This window comes from Cherax quadricarinatus, chromosome 5 (genome assembly GCF_038502225.1).
Source record: "Cherax quadricarinatus isolate ZL_2023a chromosome 5, ASM3850222v1, whole genome shotgun sequence".
Lineage (NCBI taxonomy): Eukaryota > Metazoa > Arthropoda > Malacostraca > Decapoda > Parastacidae > Cherax > Cherax quadricarinatus.
Window position 1 is genome coordinate 60,458,885 of NC_091296.1, and position 12,750 is coordinate 60,471,634.

Sequence of the window (12,750 nt, forward strand, 5' to 3'; positions counted from 1 at the left end):
TTCCTACCAGCGATGCCTTGTTTCCTACCAGTGATGCCTTGTTTCCTACCAGCGATGCCTTGTTTCCTACCAGTGATGCCTTGTTTCCTACCAGTGATGCCTTGTTTCCTACCAGCGATGCCTTGTTTCCTACCAGTGAGGCCTTGTTTCCTACCAGTGATGCCTTGTTTCCTACCAGCGATGCCTTGTTTCCTACCAGCGATGCCTTGTTTCCTACCAGTGATGCCTTGTTTCCTACCAGCGATGCCTTGTTTCCTACCAGTGATGCCTTGTTTCCTACCAGCGATGCCTTGTTTCCTACCAGTGACGCCTTGTTTCCTACCAGCGATGCCTTGTTTCCTACCAGCGATGCCTTGTTTCCTACCAGTGATGCCTTGTTTCCTACCAGCGATGCCTCGTTTCCTACCAGTGATGCCTTGTTTCCTACCAGTGATGCCTTGTTTCCTACCAGCAATGCCTTGTTTCCTACCAGCGATGCCTTGTTTCCTACCAGCGATGCCTTGTTTCCTACCAGCGATGCCTTGTTTCCTACCAGCGATGCCTTGTTTCCTACCAGTGATGCCTTGTTTCCTACCAGTGATGCCTTGTTTCCTACCAGCGATGCCTTGTTTCCTACCAGCGATGCCTTGTTTCCTACCAGCGATGCCTTGTTTCCTACCAGTGATGCCTTGTTTCCTACCAGCGATGCCTTGTTTCCTACCAGTGATGCCTTGTTTCCTACCAGTGATGCCTTGTTTCCTACCAGCGATGCCTTGTTTCCTACCAGCGATGCCTTGTTTCCTACCAGTGATGCCTTGTTTCCTACCAGCGATGCCTTGTTTCCTACCAGCGATGCCTTGTTTCCTACCAGTGATGCCTTGTTTCCTACCAGTGATACCTTGTTTCCTACCAGCGATGCCTTGTTTCCTACCAGCGATGCTTTGTTTCCTACCAGTGATGCCTTGTTTCCTACCAGCGATGCCTTGTTTCCTACCAGCGATGCTTTGTTTCCTACCAGTGATGCCTTGTTTCCTACCAGTGATGCCTTGTTTCCTACCAGCGATGCCTTGTTTTCTACCAGTGATGCCTTGTTTCCTACCAGTGATGCCTTGTTTCCTACCAGCGATGCCTTGTTTCCTACCAGCGATGCCTTGTTTCCTACCAGTGATGCCTTGTTTCCTACCAGCGATGCCTTGTTTCCTACCAGCGATGCCTTGTTTCCTACCAGTGATGCCTTGTTTCCTACCAGTGATACCTTGTTTCCTACCAGCGATGCCTTGTTTCCTACCAGCGATGCTTTGTTTCCTACCAGTGATGCCTTGTTTCCTACCAGCGATGCCTTGTTTCCTACCAGCGATGCCTTGTTTCCTACCAGCGATGCCTTGTTTCCTACCAGTGATGCCTTGTTTCCTACCAGTGATGCCTTGTTTCTTACTAGCGATGCCTTGTTTCCTACCAGTGATGCCTTGTTTCCTACCAGTGATACCTTGTTTCCTACCAACGATGCCTTGTTTCCTACCAGCGATGCTTTGTTTCCTACCAGTGATGCCTTGTTTCCTACCAGCGATGCCTTGTTTCCTACCAGTGATGCCTTGTTTCCTACCAGCGATGCCTTGTTTCCTACCAGTGATGCCTTGTTTCCTACCAGCGATGCTTTGTTTCCTACCAGTGATGCCTTGTTTCCTACCAGTGATGCCCTGTTTCCTACCAGCGATGCCTTGTTTCCTACCAGCGATGCCTTGTTTCCTAACAGCGATGCTTTGTTTCCTACCAGTGATGCCTTGTTTAATACCAGTGATGCCTTGTTTCCTACCAGTGATGCCTTGTTTCTTACTAGCGATGCCTTGTTTCCTACCAGTGATGCCTTGTTTCCTACCAGTGATGCCTTGTTTCCTACCAGTGATGCCTTGTTTCCTACCAGCGATGCCTTGTTTCCTACCAGTGATGCCTTGTTTCCTACCAGTGATGCCTTGTTTCCTACCAGTGATGCCTTGTTTCCTACCAGTGATGCTTTGTTTCCTACCAGTGATGCCTTGTTTCCTACCAGTGATGCTTTGTTTCCTACCAGTGATGCCCTGTTTCCTACCAGCGATGCCCTGTTTCCTACCAGTGATGCTTTGTTTCCTACCAGTGATGCTTTGTTTCCTACCAGTGATGCCTTGTTTCCTACCAGTGATGCTTTGTTTCCTACCAGTGATGCCTTGTTTCCTACCAGTGATGCTTTGTTTCCTACCAGTGATGCCCTGTTTCCTACCAGTGATGCTTTGTTTCCTACCAGTGATGCCTTGTTTCCTACCAGCGATGCCCTGTTTCCTACCAGCGATGCCCTGTTTCCTACCAGCGATGCCCTGTTTCCTACCAGTGATGCTTTGTTTCCTACCAGTGATGCCTTGTTTCCTACCAGTGATGCTTTGTTTCCTACCAGTGATGCCCTGTTTCCTACCAGCGATGCCCTGTTTCCTACCAGTGATGCTTTGTTTCCTACCAGTGATGCTTTGTTTCCTACCAGTGATGCCTTGTTTCCTACCAGTGATACTTTGTTTCCTACCAGTGATGCCTTGTTTCCTACCAGTGATGCTTTGTTTCCTACCAGTGATGCCCTGTTTCCTACCAGCGATGCCCTGTTTCCTACCAGTGATGCTTTGTTTCCTACCAGTGATGCCTTGTTTCCTACCAGCGATGCCCTGTTTCCTACCAGCGATGCCCTGTTTCCTACCAGCGATGCCCTGTTTCCTACCAGTGATGCTTTGTTTCCTACCAGTGATGCCTTGTTTCCTACCAGCGATGCTTTGTTTCCTACCAGCGATGCTTTGTTTCCTACCAGCGATGCTTTGTTTCCTACCAGTGATGCTTTGTTTCCTACCAGCGATGCTTTGTTTCCTACCAGCGATGCCCTGTTTCCTACCAGTGATGCTTTGTTTCCTACCAGCGATGCTTTGTTTCCTACCAGTGATGCTTTGTTTCCTACCAGCGATGCTTTGTTTCCTACCAGTGATGCTTTGTTTCCTACCAGCGATGCTTTGTTTCCTACCAGCGATGCTTTGTTTCCTACCAGTGATGCCTTGTTTCCTACCAGTGATACCTTGTTTCCTACCAGCGATGCCCTGTTTCCTACCAGTGATGCTTTGTTTCCTACCAGCGATGCTTTGTTTCCTACCAGCGATGCTTTGTTTCCTACCAGTGATGCTTTGTTTCCTACCAGCGATGCTTTGTTTCCTACCAGCGATGCTTTGTTTCCTACCAGTGATGCCTTGTTTCCTACCAGCGATGCCTTGTTTCCTACCAGTGATGCCTTGTTTCTTACTAGCGATGCCTTGTTTCCTACCAGCGATGCCTTGTTTCCTACCAGTGAGGCCTTGTTTCCTACCAGTGATGCCTTGTTTCCTACCAGCGATGCCTTGTTTCCTACCAGCGATGCCTTGTTTCCTACCAGCGATGCCTTGTTTCCTACCAGCGATGCCTTGTTTCCTACCAGTGATGCCTTGTTTCCTACCAGCGATGCCTTGTTTCCTACCAGTGACGCCTTGTTTCCTACCAGCGATGCCTTGTTTCCTACCAGCGATGCCTTGTTTCCTACCAGTGATGCCTTGTTTCCTACCAGCGATGCCTTGTTTCCTACCAGTGATGCCTTGTTTCCTACCAGTGATGCCTTGTTTCCTACCAGCGATGCCTTGTTTCCTACCAGTGAGGCCTTGTTTCCTACCAGTGATGCCTTGTTTCCTACCATCGATGCCTTGTTTCCTACCAGCGATGCCTTGTTTCCTACCAGTGATGCCTTGTTTCCTACCAGCGATGCCTTGTTTCCTACCAGTGATGCCTTGTTTCCTACCAGCGATGCCTTGTTTCCTACCAGTGACGCCTTGTTTCCTACCAGCGATGCCTTGTTTCCTACCAGCGATGCCTTGTTTCCTACCAGTGATGCCTTGTTTCCTACCAGCGATGCCTTGTTTCCTACCAGTGATGCCTTGTTTCCTACCAGTGATGCCTTGTTTCCTACCAGCAATGCCTTGTTTCCTACCAGCGATGCCTTGTTTCCTACCAGCGATGCCTTGTTTCCTACCAGCGATGCCTTGTTTCCTACCAGCGATGCCTTGTTTCCTACCAGTGATGCCTTGTTTCCTACCAGTGATGCCTTGTTTCCTACCAGCGATGCTTTGTTTCCTACCAGCGATGCCTTGTTTCCTACCAGCGATGCCTTGTTTCCTACCAGTGATGCCTTGTTTCCTACCAGCGATGCCTTGTTTCCTACCAGTGATGCCTTGTTTCCTACCAGTGATGCCTTGTTTCCTACCAGCGATGCCTTGTTTCCTACCAGCGATGCCTTGTTTCCTACCAGTGATGCCTTGTTTCCTACCAGCGATGCCTTGTTTCCTACCAGCGATGCCTTGTTTCCTACCAGTGATGCCTTGTTTCCTACCAGTGATACCTTGTTTCCTACCAGCGATGCCTTGTTTCCTACCAGCGATGCTTTGTTTCCTACCAGTGATGCCTTGTTTCCTACCAGCGATGCCTTGTTTCCTACCAGCGATGCTTTGTTTCCTACCAGTGATGCCTTGTTTCCTACCAGTGATGCCTTGTTTCCTACCAGCGATGCCTTGTTTTCTACCAGTGATGCCTTGTTTCCTACCAGTGATGCCTTGTTTCCTACCAGCGATGCCTTGTTTCCTACCAGCGATGCCTTGTTTCCTACCAGTGATGCCTTGTTTCCTACCAGCGATGCCTTGTTTCCTACCAGCGATGCCTTGTTTCCTACCAGTGATGCCTTGTTTCCTACCAGTGATACCTTGTTTCCTACCAGCGATGCCTTGTTTCCTACCAGCGATGCTTTGTTTCCTACCAGTGATGCCTTGTTTCCTACCAGCGATGCCTTGTTTCCTACCAGCGATGCCTTGTTTCCTACCAGCGATGCCTTGTTTCCTACCAGTGATGCCTTGTTTCCTACCAGTGATGCCTTGTTTCTTACTAGCGATGCCTTGTTTCCTACCAGTGATGCCTTGTTTCCTACCAGTGATACCTTGTTTCCTACCAGCGATGCCTTGTTTCCTACCAGCGATGCTTTGTTTCCTACCAGTGATGCCTTGTTTCCTACCAGCGATGCCTTGTTTCCTACCAGTGATGCCTTGTTTCCTACCAGCGATGCCTTGTTTCCTACCAGTGATGCCTTGTTTCCTACCAGCGATGCTTTGTTTCCTACCAGTGATGCCTTGTTTCCTACCAGTGATGCCCTGTTTCCTACCAGCGATGCCTTGTTTCCTACCAGCGATGCCTTGTTTCCTAACAGCGATGCTTTGTTTCCTACCAGTGATGCCTTGTTTAATACCAGTGATGCCTTGTTTCCTACCAGTGATGCCTTGTTTCTTACTAGCGATGCCTTGTTTCCTACCAGTGATGCCTTGTTTCCTACCAGCGATGCCTTGTTTCCTACCAGCGATGCCTTGTTTCCTACCAGTGATGCCTTGTTTCCTACCAGTGATGCCTTGTTTCCTACCAGTGATGCCTTGTTTCCTACCAGTGATGCCTTGTTTCCTACCAGCGATGCCTTGTTTCCTACCAGTGATGCCTTGTTTCCTACCAGTGATACCTTGTTTCCTACCAGTGATGCCTTGTTTCCTACCAGTGATGCCTTGTTTCCTACCAGTGATGCCTTGTTTCCTACCAGTGATGCCTTGTTTCCTACCAGTGATGCCTTGTTTCCTACCAGTGATGCCTTGTTTCCTACCAGTGATGCCTTGTTTCCTACCTGTAGAAAATTGCATTTACTTGGATGCATCATTATATACATAACAGTAAATGAACATAGATAATTATTATTTATCAGTTAGACAAGTAGGAATTTGAGATACCTAGGTCGTAAAAAATGTCCTCCTTCGATACCTACCATCGTCATATCCACAAGTTGCTCTGGACCTATTAATTACAAATGAAATGTACATCACCAGGAATGTTGGTAAATATATAAATTTGTGGACTGTATATTAAAAAAATTAAAAAAGGATTATAGTATATACACACATTTATATAACAGAATTATTATTATTATAATAAAAAAAAGAAGCGCTAAGCCACAAGGACTATACAGCTATATCCCCTCAAGGAAGGTTCCTTGATGTTGGTGAGGGGCTCTTGATTTAGGGAATTGGATCTGTGCTCCAGTTCCCCGAATTAAGCCTGAATGCCTTCCACATCCCCCCCCAGGGGCTGTATAATCCTCTGGGTTTAGCGCTTCCCCCTTGATTATAATAATAATAATAATAATATACAGCTATATAACAGAAGGAGAATATATCTTAATCATAACACTCACCAATTTGACTGGAGATTAAGTTGTATCATACTCAGAAAACCTCACTGTCTATACATGAAAATAACAACTGGCCAGAGTTATAACATAACAGACTTATCTGAGGTTCCTGGAGCTGTCTTGTCCAGTCGCCTGATATCTCAAGTTATGCAGGACTGCACATCCAACAATTTCGCCTCCTATTTGAGAGGTGTCAACCCAATTTTAACCTCTAGAGCACGAAAAATTCTTCCCATTACACTAACGTTGTATCCAATTTAAATTAACAATGGCGACTCACCTCCCCAGCCGCAGGTTTCCCATTTTCGATAACATACTTCTTTTAAAAATTCAATATAGGGCATCTATTTACCTATAAATTACCGTATTTCCAGAAAATATGTACAGTATTTTCCACACTACCAGTGATGCCTTGTTTCCTACAAGTGATGCCTTGTTTCCTACCAGTGATGCCTTGTTTTCTACCAGTGATACCTTGTTTCCTACCAGTGATGCCTTGTTTCCAACCAGTGATGCCTTGTTTCCTACCAGTGATGCCTTGTTTCCTACAAGTGATGCCTTGTTTCCTACCAGTGATACCTTGTTTCCTACCAGTGATGCCTTGTTTCCTACCAGTGATGCCTTGTTTCCTACAAGTGATGCCTTGTTTCTTATCAGCGATGCCTTGTTTCCTACCAGTGATGCCTTGTTTCCTACCAGTAATGCCTTGTTTTCCTACCAGTGATACCTTGTTTCCTGCCAGTGATGCCTTGTTTCCTACCAGCGATGCCTTGTTTTCTACCAGTGATGCCTTGTTTATTACCAGTGATGCCTTGTTTCCTACAAGTGATGCCTTGTTTCCTACCAGCGTTGCTTTGTTTTCTACCAGTGATGCCTTGTTTCCTAACAGTGATGCCTTGTTTCTCACCACTGATGCCTTGTTTCTTACCAACGATGCCCTGTTTCTTACCAGCAATGGCTTGTTTCATACCAGTGATGCCTTGTTTCTTACCAGTGATGCCTTGTTTCTTACCAGCAATGCCTTGTTTCTTACCAACGATGCCTTGTTATGTGGCCCGGTGGCCTGGTGGCTGAAGCTACCGCTTCACACACGGAGGTCCCGGGTTCGATTCCCGGCGGGTGGAACCATTTCGACACGTTTCCTTACACCTGTTGTCCTGTTCACCTAGCAGCAAATAGGCACCTGGGTGTTAGTCGACTGGTGTGGGTCGCATCCTGGGGGACAAGATTAAGAACCCCAATGGAAATAAGTTAGACAGTCCTCGATGACGCACTGACTTTCTTGGGTTATCTTGGGTGGCTAACCCTCCGGGGTTAAAAATCCGAACGAAATCTTATCTTATCTTATCTTACCAGCAATGGCTTGTTTCATACCAGTGATGTCTTGTTTCTTACCAGTGATGCCTTGTTTCTTACCAGTGATGCCTTGTTTCTTACCAGTGATGCCTTGTTTCCTTCCAGTGATGCATTGTTTCTCACCATTGATGTCTTGTTTCCTACCAGTGATGCCTTGTTTCTCACCGTTCATGTCTTGTTTCTTACCAGCAATGCCTTTTTTCTTACCAGCAATGGCTTGTTTCATACCAGTGATGCCTTGTTTCATACCAGTGATGCATTGTTTCTCACTAGTGATACCTTGTTTCTCACCAGTGATGCCTTGTTTCTTACCAGCGATTCCTTGTTTTTAATCAACCTCCGGGTTAAAGATCCAAACAAATCTTATCTTACCCTACAAGTATTGAAGTCTATCATCCTGAGCTGGAATTACCTGGAGTTTACCTGAATACCTCCTTACATTACACATAACCTTTCTGGATCACCTGTCATCAATCCTCATTAGGTTTTCAGATTTTAGCAACAAAGGTTTCTTTAATGAGTTATAAGATTTTATCAATGACATAATTCAGTGGTAAAATTGTATTTTAATCATGTTAACAATATTGTTGATGTAATGAATGTTGCATTCAACAATGAATCAGTGTTTGAACTACTGATACAGTGTTACAGGTAAGGATACCGCCTAGTGTTCCAGATAAGGATACCGCCTAGTGTTCCAGGTAAGGATACTGCCTAGTGTTCCAGATAAGGATACCGCCTAGTGTTCCAGGTAAGGATTCTGCCTAGTGTTCCAGGTAAGGATACCACCTAGTGTTCCAGCCAGTGATGAAGCCAAGTGTTCCAGCCAGTATACAGCCAAGTGTTCCAACCAGTGATACAGCCATGTATTCCAACCAGTGATACAGCCATGTGTTCCAGCCAGTGATATAGCCAAGTGTTCCAGACAATGATGTAACCTATGTTCCAGCCAGTGATGTAACCTAGTGTTCCAGCCAGTGATGTAACCTAGTGTTCCAGCCAGTGATGTAACCTAGTATTCCAGCCAGTGATGTAGCCTAGTGTTCCAGCCAGTGATGTAACCTAGTGTTCCAGCCAGTGATGTAACCTAGTATTCCAGCCAGCGATGTAACCTAGTATTCCAGCCAGTGATGTAACCTAGTGTTCCAGCCAGTGATGTAACCTAGTGTTCCAGCCAGTGATGTAACCTAGTGCTCCAGCCAGTGATGTAACTTAGTGTTCCAGCCAGTGATGTAACCTAGTGTTCCAGCCAGTGATGTAATCTAGTCTTCCAGCCAGTGATGTAACCTAGTGTTCCAGTCAGTGATGTAACCTAGTATTCCAGCCAGTGATGTAACCTAGTGTTCCAGCCAGTGATGTAACCTAGTGTTCCAGCCAGTGATGTAACCTAGTATTCCATCCAGTGATGTAACCTAGTGTTCCAGCCAGTGATGTAACCTAGTGTTCCAGTTAGTGATGTAACCTAGTGTTCCAGCCAGTGATGTAACCTAGTGTTCCAGCCAGTGATGTAACCTAGTGTTCCAGCCAGTGATGTAACCTAGTGTTCCAGCCAGTGATGTAACCTAGTGTTCCAGCCAGTGATGTAACCTAGTGTTCCAGCCAGTGATGTAACCTAGTGTTCCAGTTAGTGATGTAACCTAGTGTTCCAGCCAGTGATGTAACCTAGTGTTCCAGCCAGTGATGTAACCTAGTGTTCCAGCCAGTGATGTAACCTAGTGTTCCAGCCAGTGATGTAACCTAGTGCTCCAGCCAGTGATGTAACCTAGTGTTCCAGCCAGTGATGTAACCTAGTGTTCCAGCCAGTGATGTAACCTAGTGTTCCAGCCAGTGATGTAACCTAGTGTTCCAGCCAGTGATGTAATCTAGTGTTCCAGCCAGTGATGTAATCTAGTGTTCCAGCCAGTGATGTAACCTAGTGTTCCAGCCAGTGATGTAACCTAGTGTTCCAGCCAGTGATGTAACCTAGTGTTCCAGCCAGTGATGTAACCTAGTGTTCCAGCCAGTGATGTAACCTAGTGTTCCAGCCAGTGATGTAACCTAGTGTTCCAGCCAGTGATGTAACCTAGTGTTCCAGCCAGTGATGTAATCTAGTGTTCCAGCCAGTGATGTAACCTAGTGTTCCAGCCAGTGATGTAACCTAGTGTTCCAGCCAGTGATGTAACCTAGTGTTCCAGCCACTGATGTAATCTAGTGTTCCAGTCAGTGATGTAACCTAGTGTTCCAGCCAGTGATGTAATCTAGTGTTCCAGCCAGTGATGTAACCTAGTGTTCCAGCCAGTGATGTAACCTAGTGTTCCAGCCAGTGATGTAACCTAGTGTTCCAGCCAGTGATGTAACCTAGTGTTCCAGCCAGTGATGTAACCTAGTGTTCCAGCCAGTGATGTAACCTAGTGTTCCAGCCAGTGATGTAATCTAGTGTTCCAGCCAGTGATGTAACCTGGGCCCTAACCACAATTCAACTCTCATTACCCAGACTGCAAACATGTCATCGAAGACTGTTTAAACTTTGGTTATGTTACATGTTTATCATTCACCTAGAGTCAAAATTTCGTTTGTAAACAGCATCAGTGTTTAATACTGACATGGTAATTAAATGTGAGAGCTATAATACAGTATAGAGTACAATATTGACACTAAATATTGATGCTGATTTTGGTCACTGCAAGTTAGTTAGTTTAATATCTTTATTATGCACCCCATACCCATCCTGTGGGCAGTAGTCAAAAGATTACAGAGGTACATAATGGGTCCAGGGACTGGAGCCCAAAGTTATGATAGCTAAACAAATTACAAAGGTAATGAACTCCAGGTAGATCTGGTCACAATCATGACAAGTTACAAAGGTAATGAATCAGCCTCACTCCTATACATGGTTACAGTCATGAACAAATTACAAAGTAATAAGTAAGTAAGTAAGTTTATTCAGGTATACACAAATACAGTTACATAGAATTATCATACATAGCAGCATATGTGTAGAGAACCTAGGATAACCCAAGGTTCTCTACACATATGCTGCTATGTATGATAATTCTATGTAACTGTATTTGTGTATACCTGAATTAACTTACTTACTTACTTATTACTTTGTAATTTGTTCATGACTGTAACCATGTATAGGAGTGAGGCTGATTCATTACCTTTGTAACTTGTCATGATGAACCACTGATACGTCCACACCTGGTCACAATTGTAATGAGTTATAAATGCAAATATTAAGTGGTCACTGCAAGTGATGCTACCCATGAAACTGGGGGTGGGGGCTTGATGCTTGGAAGAGGCTCTTGATTCAAGGAAATAAATAAATTTTCCTCTTGAATCGAGACCTGATTGTCTCCCATTCCCCAGGCTCTTTGACCCATGTTGTGATTATTTTAATTACGTAAGTAATCTCTCCGATCTGAAGGACGAGTCAAAGTACAAATTATAAATCACGTCAAAAAAAAAAAAAAGGGCACAGGGGGTTTAATACTCATTTCCCCAGGTGCTGTTTAGCGCTTCCCCATGAATAATAATTCACAGCATTTTGGACAGATTTAATCGAGCTTTAAAACAAATACTAATAAAAAAACATTGATTTGGGTTGTTTTATATTATCAGATTATCTCCAAGCATTGACAGCAGAAATATTGAAAAAAAAAATATGATGAATATTTGTAAGTTCTAGCTAAAGCTCCCCTCCCAGCCTGATGCTGGTGTAGAACTCTTGAACTAAGGAATTGGAGTTACTCTTCTCTTCCTTGGATCAACCCTGATTGCATCCAATCCCCCAAGTGTTGAATGATCTCTATACTTTTATTATCTTCGCCTAGAGCTGTTATCCTACCCCAGCTCATTTCAATGCCCAGCTCTAACTACAGCATACACCGTGGCATGCCACCCACAGTACACTAACACCCAGGTACCTACTTACTGCTAGGTGAACTTGGGGAGCAGGTGTAAGGAAACGTGATCAACGTTTGTAACCCGTGCCGGGGATCGATCCCGGGCATCAGTATGTGAGCTGAGGACGCTACCAAGTGACCCATGAGCACCCACAAGCCGAACTATGTCGTATGAAGTTCTTTTATAGGAACCACAACGAGAAGACATTACACCAGTGGACAAATGTTTGAAATTCTCTGCCAAAAATGTATATGAGCTGTGATTGGCTGGGCGAGTCACGTGACAGAATACTGACACGTTATTAGCCCGTCCGGTCCTTCTGGGTGCATTCAATTGTGGGTGAAGGAATTATTATTGCTAATATTTCCCAAAATATTAATTTGCACAAAGAATATTTATTTTTGTGAGGGTATTGGATAGCTTGAATGTATTTTAAAAATAAATAAATGGATGAATTCAAACCCGGCTGTAAATTAAACACCAGTCAAAATTGTGACAAATATAGTGTTGAACATATATCAAATGGTTTAAATTACAAGCTTATTTTATGCTAATGAAATAATACTAATAATTTCTTTTATTTTTTAGTGCTGTATCCCTGGGTTCAATGTTTACAATCGTCAAACATGGCGTCGTCACCTCGGACAGATGATCACATCGTTAATGGTGAAGTCTCAGGAACAGCCAGATCTCGGGAATGGATCAGGCTAAACGTGGGAGGAACATACTTTCTCACCACAAGAACAACTCTTTGCAGGGATCCTAATTCCTTCCTGTGTCGGCTGGTGCAAGAAGACCCCGAGCTCAACACAGACATGGTCAGCACCTTCACTGTTACAATTACTTGCTTATATTGTAGTAAATTTCACATTAGGGCCAAGTTTTGAGCATCGACTGTCAGTTAATTCAAAGGTTAAGTTATTATCCCGATGTATATGTTGAAAATGAGTTAGTTACACGAGCATTCTTCCCTGCCCATAATATTAAGCAGACTGAGCTTCGTAACCAGTACATTCATCTCTATTTATATACATGATTATTAATACTTAATATATTGTATTTATGTACACAAACACCATTATTGTCTACAAACATACTGTCATGAAATATAGCCAAGTTACAGGTAGTAGTAAGAAAAAACACCTACAATGACTTGTTTTTTTAAGTATCCTTGCTTAATTCGAGTCACTCCTATGTGCCCTAGAATTAAGCAAGTTTTTTTTTTTTAA

The 12,750-nt window shown here is 44.5% G+C and overlaps 1 protein-coding gene across 2 annotated transcripts in view; it reads left to right on the plus strand.

Moving 5' to 3' along the window:
- The first annotated feature begins 12,115 nt into the window (after window positions 1-12,115).
- The window catches only part of inc (BTB/POZ domain-containing protein inc), a 31,161-nt gene continuing 30,526 nt past the window's right edge, over window positions 12,116-12,750 (plus strand). For both annotated transcript variants that reach the window (XM_053771550.2, XM_070102821.1), the window contains exon 1: window positions 12,116-12,339. In XM_053771550.2, the coding sequence (XP_053627525.2) occupies window positions 12,148-12,339 (192 nt within the window). In that variant the 5' untranslated portion in view covers window positions 12,116-12,147. The remainder of the gene's footprint in view (window positions 12,340-12,750) is intronic.